Here is a 20,614-nt window from a genome sequence, read left to right as displayed (position 1 = left end):
TCAAACTGCCCACATAGTGTGACCCATCAAAAGGGAACTTGTCTGCCTTCCGAGTAAATCGACTAGGACTTCGACAGTCAATAAGTAAATTACCCCTCGCGGTCATAACACAACACCATGGCGCAAATCAACCTTCTTTATACACTATGTCCTGAGCTTTTCTTTGACCTTGCTACCTGCACACTATTTGGTAACCTATCCAGTGGCCTCTCGTGGAGCAATAATTGAAATTAACACAAAATTACATCTTTGTAAGAAAGTTATGAAAGTCACTTCAGAATTTTAGTGTTAATACTTTCAATAATTTATGTATAACTATGGACAGACTTACCTTCCAATCTGAAAACTACAACAGATGTAGTTTGAGACTTAAAATGCTTATTGTACTGCCATTTCTCTTACAACAAGAAATACAATCATACAATCAACTACTTCTGGCTGATGCCAAATTCTTGAATTTGCAAGCAACATGTGAGCTGGCAGGATAGCTTAGATGGATGTGCACTCGCAATTGAGTTGTTCATTTGGGGTTTGAATCGCTGTCTATCAATAAACTGTCACCCTGGGGTTTCACATCTCGTCGAGGATATGAAGCTGTTGGTCATTGTTGTTATTCGTCATTGGTGGAAGTAAAAGACTGACTCTTGGCAATGCACTCACAAACCACTGAGCAAAGCCCTTGGAAATAGTATGGTACATTAGATGATCAATTGCATCTCCCTTTTAAATTATGCAGTAGAATGAGTATTACCTAATGGGCATTATAACCCACAGGTTCCTTTGCTGTTGCATCTCATGCATTTTAGTATCATAGATTACACTCAAATGCTTTATCAGTATGTAATGCATCCTTCAATAGCTTGTGTGTCTAATTAAGCATTTGTGATTAACCAATTGACACTTTTTCTTTTCAAGTGCAAAATTGTAATGCCTTGGTCACTGAATAATACAACTGGCAACTTGACACTGTGATGAAAAATACAAACACAACTTTGTGCAGACAATACAAACTCTTCAATTATGAATTCCTCACTGCATTGTTTGAAAGTGTCACAAGAAGTGAAGCAACATACCCACTCGATGTGGTGTCAAAAATCAAAGAACTGTCCCTAATAATTCCACTCTACTGTCCATACTTCTTATAATATTTAGTTGAAACCGTTTGCAATTTGTTTTGATGGTTATAATGTGTAGAATCCAAATCCAAATGAATCCTCTGATGAAAATGGCAAGTTGCTTACATTTTAAGGCACCTATTAAAACATTATAAACAGTTGCTCTCCAGTGTCTTTTTTGTCTTTTTTTTTTAAACAGCTCGCACTATTCTTTAGTTCACAAAATAAATTTAACTTAGTGATTATCGACTCAAACATACAATTCTATATTTCTCAAAGAATTGCCAAATCTTCTTGTCTCGCTCTCAGACATTTGTATTTGGTCTGGAGGGCAAAAGGCCACTCCAGCCTCTCTTTGCTGGAACTCAATAAACCTGTATTAAAAGTTAATCCCAAACTTGCAATAAAAGTGAAATACAACAAACTCAGATCATATCACTCCAATCTTTAACACTTCACTGGCCTCCATTGTGGCAATGCAATCATTTCAAAATATTCTTGATAACTATTAAAGCTAAATATATGTATATATTTATTGTTTGGCTTTGGAGTAGTGAAAACCGAACTTGTGTGTGTAGTCTTAGAACAGTGTGTGAAGCTGTTAGGGTTAATGTATATGTAATTGTTTCTCAGACATGGACACTACAGAAGATAGTGTAACCTAACATCATCTTATTACAGTGTATAAGGGTGGTGAATAAAACTGCTTCATTTCCGTCAAATTTCTGGATTTTTTATTTAACGAACTTTTAAATCATTATTTTATTTAAATTGAAGTGTATACCTTTTGGAAACGGGGTGTCTCTCGTCACCGAGTGACGACCCCCACCTCCACAACTGTGCCATCCACAATGGGAAGGAGAGAGGCAGGACTCAACGATAAGCACAGCTGAATTGTAACACTCGGCCATTTCTCTTAAATTGTGACCTGGCGTTTTATTAAAATTGTATTATAGCCTAACATTATACAATGGCATAGCACCTCATAGTGCTAACTGGTCAACTTAATGCCACCCAGGTAAGACGGCTCAGAGGTTATTCCTTTTTACCCAACATGTCAATTCCATGTTGTATCAAAGCAGGGAACAGGGCAAAAATGATGTCTTTATGCGCATGGACTGTGAAGCGTATTTGCTCGTGCCTATACCAGCAAGAATACTTGGTCCAACAGGAATTTCCTGGTCATCCTTCGCACAATGATGAAGACTTTTGAAAACCTGCAATCTGGCGATACACTTCACAATTTCAGAAACTGTGGCCTTTTAATATTCACACAGCCACCTTTATAACAGTTTTAGAATCTCTCTCAAAATCCCGTCCTTTTACAATTATTGTTTTTGGTTAATTTCATATTAAATTTAATTTTAATTCTCTTTTTCTTAAAAAAAAATAAAATCATCTTCAATCGTTTTGTGAGTTTTTACCACCAGGTTTTCTTGTACTCTATGTACTACAATGTAATTTGATATTTTATCATGAAATTAAAAGCATTATATAAGAAAGAGAATTGATTGATTGATAGACTCCAAAACCCATGGCAAACAATAATAAAATTAAATTATCTCAAGGCAATGTAGATGAAAATACAATACAAACTAGACATCTGTGATCAAAAAGCGATCATCAATGGTGAGCCTCCCCTGACCGGGGGAGATTTACCCGTGGTGATCACCCGAGACTTACCCTTTGCCCGTGATCCAATGATCATATATTTTTCGGACCACCGTACGACCTTAACCTTCAACACTTAGGGATAGAATGTAAAAAAAATTGTGGCCCCATCTAAAATCTATCCATAAAATTCAACGTTATAAAAAATTTTGGAAAAAGATATGATCAAAAAGGTGTTTTTTTTGTTACTTAAGTCACAATCCAAAAAAGTATGTCAAAGAAACTAATCAACTATCAGGTGCACAACATTAGCGCAGGGACACTATGATGATGTAAGAACATCTTGGAAGGCAAAGCGGTCTTTGAGATTCCACATTGGTAAAATTGAGTGATGACAGGAAACACGTTATTATTTTCAGACTGCAATGTGACCTTGACCTTTAACTCGGAGGGGTATAATGTAAATGAAGCACAAATGTGACTTGCTCTAGGCTATCTAGAATAGGCAACTTCGTTCTGATTGGAAAAACCATAGTCGAGTTTGTAAAAAAATGTTACAATCTCTATACTTGCATCATGACCTTAAGAATTAGGTCAAGGCCAAAAAAGTTCTCAACCCTGCTCCTATTATTTTTTTTGGTTCTGCTCCAACAACCTGCTCCAAAAAGTTTTATTCCTATTATTAATGCAAAATTTAATTCCGAAAGTCCCAGCCGGCTCTGAGATTCAGCTCGGAAATAGATACAGATTGGAAATTGAATGTGTTGAGTGTGTAGGAAGAAAAAAAAAAACAGTTCTAAATGTTGGGTTCATACTCCTGGTGGGTCTAAAACTCTGTGATACCATTAAATATTGGGTGCATCAATTGTAGAAACAAACTCTACAACAGCAATCAGCCTTCCCTTATGCGATAGGAGGCTTGATTTGCAAAACAAACATCCAAATGTATCCTCTTAAAATTTGTACCCTGTTCACATGATATATTCACTGGTCATGACAAAAAGAAAAAATGGGCATCATAGCATGAACTTCTAGTTCAACTGTACCAAGAGGTCCAAATTTTCCAAACAACATTCAGCATATGGAAGCTTCATTTCTTCTTTACTATGCAGCACAATGTTGCAACTAGCACCATTGGCTGAAGGTACGGCTGTGCTGGCGATGCAACACCTTCTGTGGGCTAGTACAGGAATTTGGAATTTGGCCAGGGTTCCGGCGATAGCTAACCTACTCTTGGTGAAGGACTTCGTGGGATCTTTACCATTCACCATCTGAGTTTAACTCAACAGATGGGACTCCGAGTTTAACGTTCATCTAAGGGACAACACACAAGGATGCCTCACCCTGTCTGCGAGGTACCAGGACGACAGTTTGTATCTGGGCTGAGATTTTAACCCAGGTTAGATGGCTCAGAGGTGAGTGTGGACACTTCTCGGAAATCCTGCTAATCCAAAGCTTAACTTCCAAAAGTACAAGAAAGGAAATGCAAAATTAATTCTCAAATTAACATTCAATATCAGCTTTCAACAAAAAGAGAACATTGTTTTTTTCATTTTTTATATAAATATTCAGTCCAATGGTTTTGTTTTTTTTACTTCCTCCGTCCCATATGCCAATCACCATCCAATCTCTTCACTCCAGGGAAAGAGCCATGACCTGCTCATCATCATCATCATCCTTATTTCCCTTGCTCCTTTTACCACCAGTTATTTTACTCCCTTTAGTTCCTGCTTCTCCAGGAGCATCCATTTACCATTAATTATATAATGACAGGGGAATTTTTGAGATCCCTTCCACTTAGTTAAACATTTTTTGAATATGTAAGACATTTAGATATTTAATTGCCAATGCTTCACAAGGGATGTGATGAAATACAATGGCATTTGGGAATCAAAGTAGATGATATTTTGTACACGATCGTTTAATAATGTCTTTATACCATTATAACTGTTTCTATAAAGCATTGAATTTCAAATGCTGTTCAACCCATTGCTATTGAATAATCATGTGTGTCTGCGAGATTCTGTACCGTGCAATTTGCCAAAAATGCTTATTTTTGCTTTTTACTTTGCTGCTTGGAGTACATTCACATCTGGCTCAGAGCAGGCTTTGTACAGGCCCGACTAAAGGAGGAATGAGTGGTTTGGTAAAAAATGGAGAGATAATGTTTGGAAGTCTTATGCCATTACACTTTGGAATTTCAGGTGAAGAACAACCCTCAACAAAGTTACCTCAGATTCCTGGATGCATTCAGTAAGTTTCTCTCACATTACCGCATGCACGTGAAGCTAAAAGTGTGGTTAAGCAATTGATTCATGTCCTTCCGTCCATCTTATCAGTTTATGATCGTCAATGGTTTATATAGTTTATGAACGAGGAATAATGTATTTAAATCAAATGTTATATTATGAACACAAATCGGAACATGAATAAGAAGACATCTGTCGTTTTAGTATACGTTGGCTTCGGATTAATCCTGACTGCACATGCGTAAATAGGAGTGAGATAATATTTTTACTCTGTCTGCCTGCCTGGCAGTCAAACAAAATGGAAAATCATTCCAAAAAGAAAACTTACAGTTTTTAAGGACATCATGATGGACACATACAACAGGCATGGATAACGAATGTTGCATGTTAGATAGAGTGGTGTCATAGCTACTGGAGAATGTGTCGTTTGAGAACCTGTAATTTTTATTTATTTATATACCTTTAAACTTCTATTTGAATTGAATTATATAAATGAACACTGTAGAACACAAATCACCTTCATAATACTTCCAAGAACCTCCAGTTTTGCAGAGGATTGTTCAGTTACCGAGTTTGTTGTAGAGTGCTCGCCAAATGGTTTTAGCACTCAAGCAAGGGCTCCATTCAAAACCGTTAAGGAACAGCTGGCTTCGGAAGCGCAAGTGAATACTTGTACTTAATTATTTTATTTGTTCGACTTTTACAATCTTTATTTTATTTAAATTTAATTGTACTCCAAAAGACTGCATTACACAAATCACGTCATAATACTTCCAAGAACCTCCATTTTTGCAATACAGGCGGTCCCCGCTATCCGTCGTTTTGCATACAAGTCCATAAGTTACGTTGGAACATTTTCAACAATTCCCCACACAAACGTCCACTGGACATAAGACCAGTTACCAGGCATCCCACCACACAATGCTTTGCGTACCAGCTTCCCAGAATTCTACCCCACAATGCATTGCATCATCTCATGCTGAGCATTGTTGAACTTAACCGTCATGTACTGTACTGTACTTTACTGTAAATTTTAGATCCTCGTGGAGGATCTCTAAGTCTTACTCACGTTGTTGTTCTTCATCTTCTTCTTGTGAACTTCTTTGTTTCAGCCTACAGTTTTCATAGAAACTTCCTGAAACTTGGCACATATATGTAAAAATATCCTGCGCAGACAGTAACCATCTCCGATTTTGAAAATTCCTCCGAGAAAAAAAAGTTATGACGTCAAAATATGTCCACCAATGGAAATCGCCTAAAAAAATATCTCCGAAACTCGGCAAAGCTTTTTGAATTCTGTTTGCGGGAATCGAACAGGGCATTAGCAGAGATGAATTACCGCACATATGATGCATCATTATGACGTCATTCCTATTTTTTTGTTTCACAACCCAGAGTTTTCATCGGATCTTCGTGAAACTTGCCATGTATATGCAGAAAGCCCACGCGCAGGCAGTAACCATCTCTGATTTTGGAAATTCTTCCTAGAAAAAAAGTTGACGTCATAATATCGCCGCTAATGGAAATCGCCTATCACATTATCTCCGAAACTAGGCAAGCTGTTTGAATACTGTTTGCGGGAATCAAGCCGGGCATTAGCACAGATAATTTATCACAAAATGATACATCACAATAACGTCATATTCGTTTTTATGATGTCATCATTAAAAGGACGAGGATCTTAGCTCATTTGAGCTTGTTTTTTTTTATCTTTGTGTACTTTATCGTGAATGAGTGTGGTAAAAAAAGTGGTAATGAAAAGGGTGAACCTGCACGTAAGCAGCAACGAAGTTGTGTAACTCTGGACATCAAATTAGACAGAGTGAAACGAAACAAGAATGGTGAACAACAGGCCAATATTGATTGCTATCTTGGTTTGCCATCGAAGACTGTTCAAATAATTTTAAAGAATGCTGATGAGGGCCGTGCAAATGACATGGTGTGATGCACAACATGCTAGGCGTGCTTTTTGGGTAACACGGCCCGTGCTGCAAGCACGGCTGAAGTGGACATTATGGCCAGAGTGAGCTTGGCGACCGCGGGAGCTTTCTCTGGAAGAATGGTGCCACATCCCCCCTGCAGAATTCCAGAGGCCCATGAACTCTGTGCCACAGCGCACACAGGCCGTACCGTACTGGCTGCATGTGGTGGCCCATTGCCCTATTAGGTGACTTTACATTGGCGTTTCTGTATTTTTGTCCACTACCTGTATATTGGGCATATTTTGAGGACCCCCTTTATTTCAATTTAAATAAGGGTCCAATGGGGTGTTGTATAAGGGTGCTGTTTGGAACTGTTTCTGGACTACTTCAATAGCACTAAAATTTCGGATTTTATTTTTCATGATGGTTGAAATCATTATTTTATTAATATTGAAGTAACACTGTGTGGGCTATCATGTTCTATGAACTCTCCAGTTATTGATGAAATAAAGGAAAAATGAAATGGCATTTTAATGTTTCTTTAATATTCTGGCTTCATGTTTCATGTGTTCTTGAAAATAAATTTCATGCAAGCATAAATAAATAAAAATTTTGTAATATTTTCAATGTTACAGTCCGATAAGAAGGTGCAGAGGACTTGGGGAATATAATTGCTATTAAACATTGCATTTTCATTTCCCTCTCTAAATTACATTTATATCGTACAATTTCAATGACGTTTGAGCAGTCGATTATGGATTTGATTGCTAATCTGACTACTGATTTAGGCAGGCATTGCATTATATTTCACAAGCAGGGTAATTCATCAAATTGGTGCCCCGTCTGCCAGCATTAGTTGTAAGACGTTAAAGTTGCCACGGTGTTCTTCACGAAGAGTAGGCGAACTATCGCCTGCAAGATAGCCAAATTCTTACCCTGACTACTGCTGGGAAGAGGATGACAATTTTTCCAGCATGACCCTTGCCAAGAAACTGCTTCAGCAAAACCAACACTCTTGAACACAAAGTATGGTACATCAGTCAGTTGCATCATAAAGTGGATTAATATTAATTAGTTGGTGGATGTTAATAATCCCATGGTGCCTTTGATGAATAGTAAGTGAGTTATTGCTGGAATCACAAAAAATTATAAATTTCTGCCCCAATCTGCAAAGTAAAGCATAGGGCTGGCCAGCAAGTTCATTAAAAAGTGGTTCCAATATATCTCCTGCAGATAAACTCACAGAATCTTTTCAATAAACAATTTCACTTTTTGTAATTTCACTTCTGTATATATTTTTTATTTATAAAATAAAAATCCACTGAAAGTCTTTCCATGCTGCATGGAATTTTCTTTGCCATCTCTTCCCATCATTACTGCTTCTTGAGATGGGAAGTCCCACCATCAGACACTGGCAGAGGCACCAGCCCAACTCATTTATGAGTTGGAAGAACATGAGGGCACACAATCCCCTCGATCCCCCTAAACTTGTCCTGCTGCATCAGGAACACTCTCCTCTAGACTTTCTGCCCCACTGTCTACATCTTGTTTTTTTCATAGGCACGAATCCGAATTGAGATTCTTTTCTGACTCATTCCTCTGATTTATGAGTCATTCTTCTGATATATCTTAATCGATCTTCTGATATGAACCTTAATTGGGTACAATTTACTCTTACAGGAATGTCAAATGTACTCATTGATAGATTTATATTTTTAATAATATCTCCCTGTAATTTGGCTTTCAGGAAAGTTTCATTCCTCTGCTATTATGATTAAAAAAGTTTCATAATTTAACACAGACCAAGGGCCCACTTAATATTGTTGCGGATCCGACGGAGTGTTGGAACCACGAGGGACGAGCTGCCTCGGGTTCCTCTCCGGACTCACCAGAAATCGCAGGCCGTCGCACACGAATAACTTCATGCCACGGCAGTTCGCTAATAGACAGTGAATGCTAATAACTTGACCACGTGACTTAGGGTCCTCCCTCTCACAACAGTTTACCAAAGGACACGTGACCACCTTATCGGGGAAATTAGTACTCGGTACTAATTTCCGAGTCATTTTCCGTGACCACCAAGTACTCGGTAAGTACTTGCGTTATTTAGATTACCTACCGGATCAGTTGCAGCCGAGCAGAGCAGCTAAGTATGTTCCAGCTATTGCACTTCCTTGGAGTTTTCTTGGTATGCATGCAAAGTTACAGGCTGCTAGGTCTTATAGTTTTGGAGTTATGGAGGGACACACACACTCACACACATTGCCTTTTCTTTGTATAGATGGAATTCAGAGGTCATCATCAAATTATGAATCGTAATAAATCAATCGCTTTCACATCTTGGTTCATGTAATTGCACGTTCGCTGCATCTTGTCAGAGACCACATGCGAGTGAGGTACATTTGAGAATTATTAATAGTATCTCTAAATTTGGCGATTGTAAATTTGGGGTCACAATTGATGATCATCATGTGATTTTGAGGGTGCCTGATCAGGCATCTAAAACCCAACTACTTATAAAATTCGGGTGCCCGACGCTAAAATGAGGTGCCATAGGCACCTGGACACCCATACATTTTGAGCCCTGGAAGGTGATCTATGAATTATAGTACTTTTTGTCCTGTTTTCAAGTCGTGTATTATGAGTAGTTAATTTGCATAAACTTTCAACTCCACACGTTGGTGCCATTGCATACTAACAATTCCATAAACTGACGAATGACTTTTTTTTCTTAAACACCTTGGGTGGTCGACAAACTAACTTATATTTCATAGTGCTGGGTGAACTAATTAGTATGGATTAACTTTTTGGAGAATGTTAAAATGCAAACCAAGAGTCGACAAACTTTTACAATGCACATCCACAAGAGTAAAATGAATACAGACAAAATTGGTGAGTGTGAAAGGAGATTTCATTAAATTGTTTCATGAAAATTTGACTGGTTTATGTTGTAAGATGAGTTCCAATTTCTGTTTGTAACAGCTTTCTTCCTCGAGCGTTTCGTTGGGCAATGGCTGTCATGTTTGCTGTAAATGAGATCAATCACAATGATGATCTTCTGCCAAACATTACACTTGGCTACTTTATTGGTGACTCGTGCTTTGGAGTTCCACAAACTGTGCAAGCCTCATTACATTTTATGGACCCAACATCCGAAATTGATGAAGCCTGCAACTATCGTGTTGTCATTGGAACTCCTGGATCTACTCTCGCTGTGATCATGGGTCATCTGTTAGGATTATATACAATCCCACAGGTAAAATTTCTCATTTAAATGTAACAAGCATAAATATGATTCGTGTTGCTAAACAGGGTAAACATGGTGATTGCTGGGTCAAATCCATATTTTTATAGGAATGTTTCTCGGGCTCTACCAGACATTGGGTATTTAACAGAAACGTTATTCTCACATACAATGCCCACAACTCTTCATTATTCCTCCTTAGTTTTTCTTCTTCTTGATCTTTAAGGGCCACAATTATTTCCATGTTCTTGTGGGGTTGAGCTGGGGAAGCTTGGCCCATTTTTTTCATGAACTGTCTGGCCAGGCCTACTCTTAGAGAAGGACACTCTGCGATCTTTAATGTCTACCAACTAATGTCAACAGACAGAACTCCCATTTAACACCCATCCGAGGGATGGCACACACATAATGAGGAATTAATTTATTTAATTTTTATACTATAAAATGTTTGTTTTATTTAGTTTTAAACACCAAGAGCAGGGTTGAAGCACAAAATAAAAGATGATTTGGACAAATAATGGGTGTGGGGAGGAATGAGGGGTAAGGGAGAATGCATGGGCATAGATATAGATTAAATAGCTCCGACTCGTCTATCTCGACAGCACAACGAGCCACGTTCATGTGGCTGTGGCATAGTTATTTCATGTGCAAGCTAGACATAGAACACGTCTTGTGTTCTGCCACTGTCACTACATTTACAACTGTCATCGACGGCATGAAAAGCCCACCTCGATTCTTGACGCTCAGGAATATGTAAGATGATGAATACTGTGGATTGGGGGAAAGACATATCAATTGAGCTCGGCATTCAGAACATGACAGCTGCGCGAATACTTTCCTGACACCTGTGCTGTGTCACGTGATTGGGTTTTCGTATATCATGCCTCGCCCGCTAGGGGTGGGAAGAGTGTGCTTCTGGTCGCGCAATAAAGCGGAGTTGATGGTGGCCCACGTGCTTCTTGCGTCCCACCGCACCTGGTACACTCTAGTTGGCTGACGAGGATGGTTGAATATGGACTTATGCCCGTTTTCGACGAGGACGACTTCAAATTGTTTTCGGAGCAATTGGAATGCTATTTCCACGCGAACGATGTGGTCGACGAGAGCAAGCAAAAGTCGATCTTGCTCGCTTCGCTTTCGCCGGAGCATTATCGGCTGCTGGGTGATTTAGTGGCACCGAACAGGCCCCGGGATGACGGGCTATCGTTTCGGGACATTGTGGAGAAAATGAAAGCACACATAGCGCTGGAGAAGTCGTTGCAGCTCGCTCGATTCCAGTTCGATCTCCTCTCGAAAGGGGCAGAGGAGCGCGTCGCTGAGTTCGTGGCGCGGATTAAGCATTCTTCCGTGGCCTGCAAGTTCACAGCGGGGGAGCGGTCAGCTCGGCTCAGAGATCGTTTTATTTCTGGTTTACAAGATGTGAAAATGGTGTCAGCGGTTTTACGGCTGAAGGATGAAGCCATTACATTCGACTCGGCGGTCAGCATGGCTACAGCGGTCGAGCAGACTCGCGGGGATGTTCGAGCCATCACCGGCCACGCGGGGTCGCGGGCACCCCGGGACGCGCGCACGACCTTCGATGCGGGTCGGACGTCGCCGCGCGGCCACGCGTGCGGAGAGGTGACCCCGCGGACATGCTTGGGATGTGGAGGTCGACACCTTCGCCGTGCGTGCCCGTATAAAGGCAACGTGTGTTTGAATTGTCACAAGGTGGGTCATTTGGCGCGTGTGTGCCGTGGGGCGTCGGTCACCGTTAAAGTCGTGGACGGCGATGTGCGAGGCGACTCGGGGCGGAACCAGCGGCCGTGTTGAGCCTGTTTTCAATTGGCCCGGTGACGGCGCGCCCGATGACGGTGGAAGTCGAAGTGAACGAAACGCCGATCACGTTCCAGGTCGATACGGGAGCAGCGGTGTCGCTTATCGGCGAACAGACCGCGCGTAGACTCAACGGCTTGAGGCTTATCAGGTCAAACCTCACGCTGTTCACGTACATCCGCGAGAAGATAACGCCAGTCGGGATGGCAGACGTGTCTGTGCGGTACCAAGGCCAGGTCGCCACGCTTCGGGTGTACGTCGTACGGGGGAGGGGGCCGTCTCTCCTCGGCCGAGATTGGATGACCCGCATCAGGCTAGACTGGGCCGCAGTTAACCTTGTGCAACCCGTGCCGAGCCAGTGGGAGGATCAGTTGGAGGAGATTCTTCAAAGACATCAAGGGTTGTTTAGCGACGATCTTGGAAAACTCAAGGGCATGGAGGCGAAACTCTTCTTGAAGGAGGGGGTGGTTCCTCGGTTTTGTAAACCACGTCCGGTGCTGTATGCCCTGCGGGACAAGGTCAAGGGTGAACTGGATAGGCTGGAGGCCTGTGGAGTGATCGAACGGGTGTCGTGCTCAGATTGGGCCACCCCTGTTGTCACGGTGCTGAAACAGAATGGGGACGTCCGATTGTGCGGGGACTTCAAATCCACGGTTAACCCGGGGCTCAGCGTGGAGCAATATCCACTGCCGTCAATCGATGAGATATATGCGCGATTGGCGGGGAGTCAATACTTCACGAAACTAGACCTGCGTGATGCATATTTTCACCTGCCGATGGATCCCGGGAGTAGCGAGCTTTTAACAATCAACACGTGTCAAGGACTCTATCGATATACCCGACTCTGTTTTGGGATTGCTTCGGCCCCAGCTTTGTGGCAGAAAGCTATGGATCCGGTTTGCATTGGCCTGCCCGCTCAGACCTACCTGGACGATGTGCTCATTGCGGGGAAAACGGCGGACGAGCATCTTGCGAACATTGCCCGAGTGCTGACAAAGCTCGAAGCGTGCGGCCTGCGCTTAAACAGGGACAAGTGCGCGTTCTTCAAGCAGCGCTTGGAATATCTCGGGCACATCATCACGCTGGATGGGCTGTTGAAAGGTCCTCGGAAGGTGGAGGCGATTCAGCGCATGCCACCGCCTCGCGACAAGACGCAGCTGCGCTCATTCATTGGCATGGCCCAGTATTACCAAAGGTTCGTGCGCGGGCTCAGCTCACAACTTGCGCCGTTAACGCGGTTGCTCAAGAAGGACGAGCGCTGGGCTTGGGGGCCTGCACACCAGGCGTCGTTCGACCGCGTCAAGCGGCTGCTCACAGAGGATACGGTCCTCGTGCACTACGAGCCTGCGCGTCCGCTCCTATTGGCATGTGAAAGCTCTGCATATGGCATCGGGGCAGTGCTCTCCCACAGGATGGACGATGGTTCCGAGCGGCCTGTTTGTTTTGCATCCCGGACCCTGTCCACAGCAGAGCGCGGATATGCCCAGATTGAGCGTGAGGCTCTCAGCCTCGTCTGGGGTGTGCGGAGGTTTCATCACTATCTGCTGGGGCGGCATTTCACTTTACAGACGGATCACAAACCGCTTCAATTCATCCTGAGACCCGAAGGCGGGGTGCCGGTGGTAGCAGCCGCGTGAATACAGCGGTGGTGTCTGTTTCTGGGTGCTTACGATTATGATATTCAGTTCCGAAGCACCGAGAAGCATGCTAACTGCGACGGGCTCTCACGCTTACCATGTGCGGAGGGCCCAGCTGCGTCTGAGTTGGGCGACAGGGTCGATGTGTTCGCGCTGGGCCAGGTCCAAAGCGGGCCGGTCAGGGCCAGGCAGGTCGCGGTGGAATCGGCTCGTGATCCGGTGCTTGCCCGTGTCGTCCAGGCGATTTCTACGGGGAATTGGAGCGATCTGCCTTCGACACCGGCATTTCAACCTTTCACGTCACGTGCAGCGGAGCTGTCGTTGGTCCAACGGTGCGTAATGTGGGGAATGAGGACCGTGATTCCACCGAGGTTCAGGCAGCGGTGTTTGGAAGAACTGAATGTCAGTCACCTTGGCATCGTGAAGACCAAGAGTCTTGCTCGTAGCCTGTTGTGGTGGCCGGGGTTGGACAAAGACATTGAGCAGTTGGTCATGCGTTGCGCCACGTGCCAGACAGATGCTGATAACCCGTGTCGAGCTTCGGGTCTCTGGCCTGTGCCAGACCGAGCTTGGCAGAGGGTCCATGTAGATTTTGCGGGACCGGTTAATGGCAAGATGTTTTTGATTGTGATCGATGCATTCTCTAAATGGCCGGAGGTTGTAGTAATGCAGCATACTTCAGCAAACATTACAGTAGAGAAGCTGCGGACGATCTTTGCTAATAAAGGGTTGCCGGAGATCCTGGTCTCTGATAATGGTCCGCAGTTCATCGCGGGGGTATTTGATGAGTTTATGCGCCAGAATGGTATTCGACATCTAAGGTCCGCACCGTATCATCCTGCGATGAATGGCCAAGCTGAGTCGTTTGTCAAGATGTTGAAGCGGGCTTTGCGTAGGGGGGGGGGGGGGGGTGGTCCTGTGCAGGCGGTGGTCGATGTCTTTTTGCTCCATTACAGGAACGCAGTTCATCCTGTCACGGGTGATTCGCCGGCCATTCGTCTCTATGGACGGGCTTTGCGGTCCAGGCTGGATTTGCTACGACCTGGAGGGTCGGGGAGTGGGGCGGTGTCGCGTCCGACGCGGCTGCGCAGTTTCGAGGTGGGGCAGCGGGTAATGGTGCGCGATTATTTCCACGGTTCCAAATGGGTGCCGGCGGTGGTCTCTGTGGTGCTGGGGCCGGCGAATTGCATGGTGCGGACTGATGGTGGGGATGTGTGGAAGTGGCACGTGGACCAGATGCATGATCGCTGTTCAGCGTCACCCCCCCACACCTCCCCGAGCTGAACGATGCGGGACCCCCACCGGTAGTGTCGCCGGCACCTGACGTTGTATCGCCGGGGCCGGCGCCGAGGGGGGCTTCGCCTGATGCCGTCCTACCCGGGGACGTCGAGCAGGCTGGGCAGTCGGGGGTAACTGGTGTTGCGGAAAGTGCGAGTCCGGCGAGGGTGTCACTTCGACCGGGCCGGGAGGCGTCTGAGCCTGGGCTGTCTGGTGGCGCTGCCCGTCCGAGGCGGGTCAGGGTGCGGCCACGGTACTTGGAGGATTATGAGTTGATGGGTTTCCGATGGTCATGTTGTGATTATCCGTTCGTTATGTGACGGGTCATTTACGAGGGGAGGAGTGTGCTGTGTCACGTGATTGGGTTTTCGTATATCATGCCTCGCCCGCTAGGGGTGGGAAGAGTGTGCTTCTGGTCGCGCAATAAAGCGGAGTTGATGGTGGCCCGCGTGCTTCTTGCGTCCCACCGCACCTGGTACACTCTAACACCAAACCCAGGTATGCAGATGAGAATGTTATCGATGATGAGACCGGGTTTCGACAGATCTACATTCCCGACAGGTTGATCAACTTCACTGAATAATGCAATACTGAATGATGACCACTCACATTCCTCGTCATCCTGGTCTGCTAGCATATTGTTTGGTGGTATGTAAGCAGAGGCGGTACGATCACTTCTGATGCAATTTCTAATTCATGCCTCATCGACACTCGTATTTGAATTATTAATTTTTGGATCAAATGAGGAAAAATTGAAAAGCATAAGAAAAACTATCAGATATAGAGACTGAAATTAAACCATAATCAATGATTCATGATTAATTGAACTAAGTCACAGGCCCATTCGCTCCTCTCCTGGGCCCATTCAGCATTAAACAGACATGTAATTTTGCCCCGAGGGTCAAGAAACCTCATCCTATGCTTTCCCGTCGCCATTTTTAGCCAGGCGAGCACTGTGCGACATCATGATGAGCTTACTTCCATGTTGATCACCAATAACCACTCCACTCACTTCTATTTATTTTATCTATATGCGCATGGGGTGAACAATAGACAAACTCTTCAGAAGCAAACTCTCAGGAAGGAAAAAAGAGAAATTTTTTAAAGAGGTGGGCTTGGTATGGGGGAGCTACGGGATAACAGGTATATAAATTATCATGGTTTTGGATGGGGGATGATCTGAGATGGTGGTGAACGGATGTCTTGAAGACTTGGAGTGAAGAAGGAGATTGAAGAGAATGTGATGTTGGTTCCATCGGCAGAGGAAAAAACAAAAGAAAAAAAGAAGAGAGGAACAAATGGGTGGAAAGAGAGCAGTGATTTTTAACTTTGGAAGTTTCACCAGAAAGCAGTTGATGGTGGACTGCATGCGCTCTGCAGGATGTGGGGGAGGGGACAAAGCATGAGAGGGCAGAGGGAGCAATACCAGAAAGGAGGTGGAAGAAGACAGAGACCACAGACCTCTATGCAATGGGAAAGTAACAGACCCGTAGACTCAGTTTAATCATGCAAGAGTCCAATAATTATCTTAAAAGCCTTGCTTTCCATGGCATCAAGCTGAGCAAGATGGGAGGCAGGGGAGCCAGCCTACAGGAGAGAGCAGTACTCCACCAAGCTGTGGATGAAGGCCTTGTCGGTGGACTTTCTGGTGTGCCAAGGAAGGACTTTGCATAATGGAGGATGCCGTCCATCCACACATTGAGGCCTCCATCCATTGTTTGGAGAGTGGAAGCAGCATGTTCAAGGTAGAGTGATCTGTTTTGAAACTGAACCGATGATCTGAGATGAAGTCGTTGGAGAAAAGGAATTATTTTTTGTCAACTGCGATGATGGATTATATGACCTTGCTGATGTTTGGAAGCAAGCTGATATGTCAGCAGCAAGGGTGGTCAATGTTTTAACCTGTTTGTTGTAATCCTGTGATGTTGGCTGATTTCTCAGCAGATGGAAGATGGTCTAAGGCAAACAATATGGTGAAAATAGCAGAAAGAGTATTTGTAAGCAGGTTTTTAGGACACATGAGCTGATTCCATCAGGTCCAGTTGCAGAATCAAAGTTAAGGGTTGCCAGAAACCTCTCCGAGTTCTCAGGTACAAAAGACACAAAGTCCTGGAACAGGTGGGTGCTGACTGGATAGGATGGGTACAGAGACCGAAAGGTTTGGGCCACAAGATTTGGAAGCAAACACAATTGAGTATTCTGCCACATATTGAGTATTCAATTGCCTCAATTGCAATTGAGTAGTGATGGGTACAATTGAGTGGAGTCTGCTGTGGTGCTTTTTGAAGAGAGGGAAGGGATGAAGAGGAAAAACATTCTGGAGACAGGCTTAACAAGGTGCTATCAGGTTTGAAAGGATGTTGACAAGTTTGAAAGTTCAATCTTGAGGTTGGACAGATGTTATTTTCTCACTCTCCTGATAGTGGATATACTTGTAGACTTTTTGGAATGAGCTGAGATTGCCTTCGGTTGGGTTAGCTTTCCAGAAAGAGAAGGCAAGTTGTTTCAGAATAACTGCCTCACCACAGGATTCAGTGTTCCATGGTGGGAAGAAGGGTAGGATAACTGAAGATGAGATAGGATGGATGTGTGCACACGAGGAAGCAGGTTTCTGTGGAAGAATTCCCAAGGTGAGTTAATATCCAGGGCAGTAGATATAGGAGAAGTGAGATGGTTGCTTGCAGTCCTTGACAATCTGCCTGAGTGAAAGGCCAGACTCACTGGTGCTGAGGCACTTCTCTGAGAATTGCCAGAGAGATGTTGACTCTCACAGGCACATGATCAGATGAACCAATTGGAGCAGAGGAAGTGCAGGAGACATTTGCAGGGTAGTTTGTCATCACCAAGTTTAGGAGGGAGGATTTGCCATTGGTAGAAATCTGGTTTGGAAAGTTCACAGATTGACTCTATGGGATTGAGTCACCAAAAGTCCTTTGTTGAAGTGCCATGGCTGGTGAGAGGTACCCCCATCCAGTGAATTTGCATGGTGACAATTCAAATTACCACATCTGAGGAATAGAGTTGGGATGAGTGGGTAAAAGTTGAACCATCTTGTCTGGAAGAGATGTAGATGGAGTCATTGCTGTTTGGATGATGGTACAACACACAAATAAGGTTGGGAGTGGAGTGGAAGTCACAGTCAAAGGTACTCCTTGGGGTTGGGAGGTGTAAAACTAGTGCAAGGGCATTGAGAAATTAAGTTCCTCATGTAAAGTGCAACTCCACCACTGGGAAGAGGTTCAGGACTATCAAATTGGTGGAGGCAGTAGCTGGTGAGAGACACTAAGGAGTTGAGGGACATTCTGTGGGAGGAAGGATTATTTTAAGCAGAAAATGTCCATTTTAATGGCAGCAGCTTGGATTGAGAGATCTGTGAGGTCAGAGTGGGGACCTTGGTTATTTGAAGACCACACAGTCAGACAGGGAAGGACGTATTAGGAGAATGCAGGATGAAGGGAAGGGTTTGTGGAGACATGGTGAGAGGGAAGCTGTGATGGGGTTGGGTGAGGGGGAAGCATTGAGGTGGTGGGTTGAGGGAAAACATTGAGGGGGTTTGGTGAGGAGAGATGCAGAAAGGGGGGACATTTATCTTTGAGGGGCACGGTTGGGGGGGCAAGTGGAAAGATGGGACATGAAGTGGAGGGATGCAGATTCCAAATTCACAAATTGGTCAAATGGAGACAAACATCATGGCATGGGAGGTGCTAATGTTTTTGAAGGCAAGGAGAAAGATGGTGCTGTAGGTGAGAGGGGAGATTTGTTGGACCAACCACTAAACTGACAGACTGTTTTGGAAAATAATCTTTGTGAAGAAGAAGAATATATCATGCTGAAGAAGAAGTTCATGAGGCGTATTCTTAACGGAGAAATAAGGAAAGTGAAGAGTTTTAAAAGGCAGAAGGAAGAAGTGTTTATATTCATTGAAGATTCAGTTTGGAGATATTGAAGAAAAATAGGGAAATAACGGATAACATCAAGTACAAGAAGAAGGTAATTCAAGAGGAATGAGATCGTTGAAGAGTGGAAAAAAGACAAAGTTGTTTTTTTTTCCAATTGAGGACGGGAAATAGAATAATATTCTCTTCCACCACTAAAGTCATTCAATCATGTCAGTGAACTGGTGGTTTCTCCCCAAGAACTTGATCACAACACTCTTGTATGGCAAATTTCATCTCCTCCCACAGATCTTCCAATGTTGTCTCCTACTGTCAGCAATGGTGCAAAGCAATCCCAAATGCTTTATCTCATGTGAGCGCTTTAATGTTGGATACTTTTCTGGTATACTCCTTTCTTTTCATGGAAGTTATTTCATCCTGACCATGGCTGTTACAGCACGATGGTCTAAATCAATATCCAGGTTCCAGTATACTGTGCACGTGATTTCCAATGTTACCATACAAGGATAAAGTGAATCAAGTTTCAAAGTGAACTATCACCAAAGATGCACGTTTTCTTCAGACAGTGATTTCATCAGCCAAAATTTTATACTTTGACATTACATTGATACCATCTTAAACCGAATGAAAAACGATGCAAAACAAACAAACAAAAAGCACATATTGTACTAACCACTTTTCATCACCATTATGCATTTGTAATCTTAAGAACCACTCCTCTTTTGTATCTTGCAGGTGAGTTTTTCTGCGACTTGCAAGTGCCTGAGTGATAAAAAGCAGTTTCCATCATATCTGCGCACTGATCCAAGTGATGTTCATCAAGCATCTGCAATTGTACACCTTGTGCAGCACTTTAGCTGGATTTACATGGGAGTGTTAGGAGTCGATGATGATTATGGCTTGAAAGGTGTCACACAGTTTATAATAGAGTCTGAAAAAAATGGATTATGTATTGCATTTAATGACAAAATTCCAAAGATTACAGATTCAAATGCTCATAGGAACCTTGGTAAGATTGAAAGTATGTGTATCAGTGCAACAAATAGTATTATTGGGTTGTTTTGTAATTAATTGAAGGACATTTCCATTACCTTCATATTTGATCTCCAGTACATTTCTCTCCCAATTTGCAGCCCTGCTTCTTGCCGACATTCACCACATTCCTGAGTGAATGGCCAGAGCGAGTGCTGACACTCACTCAGCCACCTTTCCTCTCCCTTTCCATACAGTTTGGGCCTCAAATATTGAAGCTCTCCAGTCTAACCTCATCGTCTTATCCCTTCACAGTAAAGTTCCTTTCACAGGATGTTCTCAACTAATGCTTATATTGCTGGCTCTTCTCTCTTCAGTTTTGATAAGCCTGACCCAGCCTGGGTACTTGTCACTGTTTTGTGAAGTAATTCATATCTCACTACCCAATGTCTCCACTTACTCATCCAAACCCCTGGAATAATTTGAGTGGTAAACAGTAATCACAATATAATTTGAGAAGTGTCTGTCTGCATTATGATTTTATTTCTATACACTCCTGAACTTGTTCTGCTCGACCAGACAAGTTGAAAACTGGTGGTTGTTCTCAGGGTTTGCCCAGGAAGGTTATGCAGTAAAACTAGAATGGGCACTCAGTAGAGCGCATACCTTCACAAACGCTATATTTTGCCCCCCCCCCCCAGAAACCGTTGATTGTGAGGGTATTTAATCCCATACCACATCTGCCATCTCATATGTGTTATGATGGCTTAAAAACATTAAATTTCCTGTGTCATATCGTATATCTCAAGATTGGGCAATGAATTCACAACATTTTTTCATTGGTTGCATGCAAATTGGATAAAGAAAAAAAAAAA

At 43.5% G+C, this 20,614-nt stretch overlaps 2 protein-coding genes across 3 annotated transcripts in view; both read left to right on the top strand.

Annotated features, from left to right (window-relative positions):
* The window catches only part of LOC147034958 (extracellular calcium-sensing receptor-like), a 51,704-nt gene extending 50,317 nt beyond the window's left edge, over nucleotides 1-1,387 (top strand). For both annotated transcript variants that reach the window (XM_085891661.1, XM_085891650.1), the window contains one exon: nucleotides 916-1,387. In XM_085891661.1, the coding sequence (XP_085747787.1) occupies nucleotides 916-928 (13 nt within the window). In that variant the 3' untranslated portion in view covers nucleotides 929-1,387. The remainder of the gene's footprint in view (nucleotides 1-915) is intronic.
* A 3,346-nt stretch (nucleotides 1,388-4,733) lies between these two features.
* LOC147034957 (extracellular calcium-sensing receptor-like) lies at nucleotides 4,734-20,173 on the top strand. The gene is made up of 3 exons (XM_085891634.1): nucleotides 4,734-4,979; nucleotides 9,880-10,153; nucleotides 19,503-20,173. The coding sequence occupies exons 1-3, from the start codon at nucleotides 4,861-4,863 to the stop codon at nucleotides 19,836-19,838; spliced, it is 729 nt and encodes a 242-aa protein (XP_085747760.1). The 5' UTR covers nucleotides 4,734-4,860; the 3' UTR covers nucleotides 19,839-20,173.
* Nucleotides 20,174-20,614: the final 441 nt, after the last annotated feature.

This window comes from Eptatretus burgeri, chromosome 1, assembly GCF_056783735.1.
Source record: "Eptatretus burgeri isolate ZD-2024b chromosome 1, Ebu_testis_v1, whole genome shotgun sequence".
Taxonomy (NCBI): Eukaryota; Metazoa; Chordata; class Myxini; order Myxiniformes; family Myxinidae; genus Eptatretus; species Eptatretus burgeri.
Note: the sequence above shows the minus strand (reverse complement) of the source record. Positions and strands in the feature narration are given on the sequence as shown.

Excerpts from the sequence above, each read along its gene's own strand:
- LOC147034957 (XM_085891634.1), top strand. The coding sequence starts at position 4,861 with ATGAGTGGTTTGGTAAAAAATGGAGAGATAATGTTTGGAAGTCTTATG. Across the intron at positions 4,980-9,879 it reads CAGATTCCTGGATGCATTCA|CTTTCTTCCTCGAGCGTTTC; the intron begins GTAAGTTTCTCT and ends TGTTTGTAACAG. Across the intron at positions 10,154-19,502 it reads GATTATATACAATCCCACAG|GTGAGTTTTTCTGCGACTTG; the intron begins GTAAAATTTCTC and ends TGTATCTTGCAG.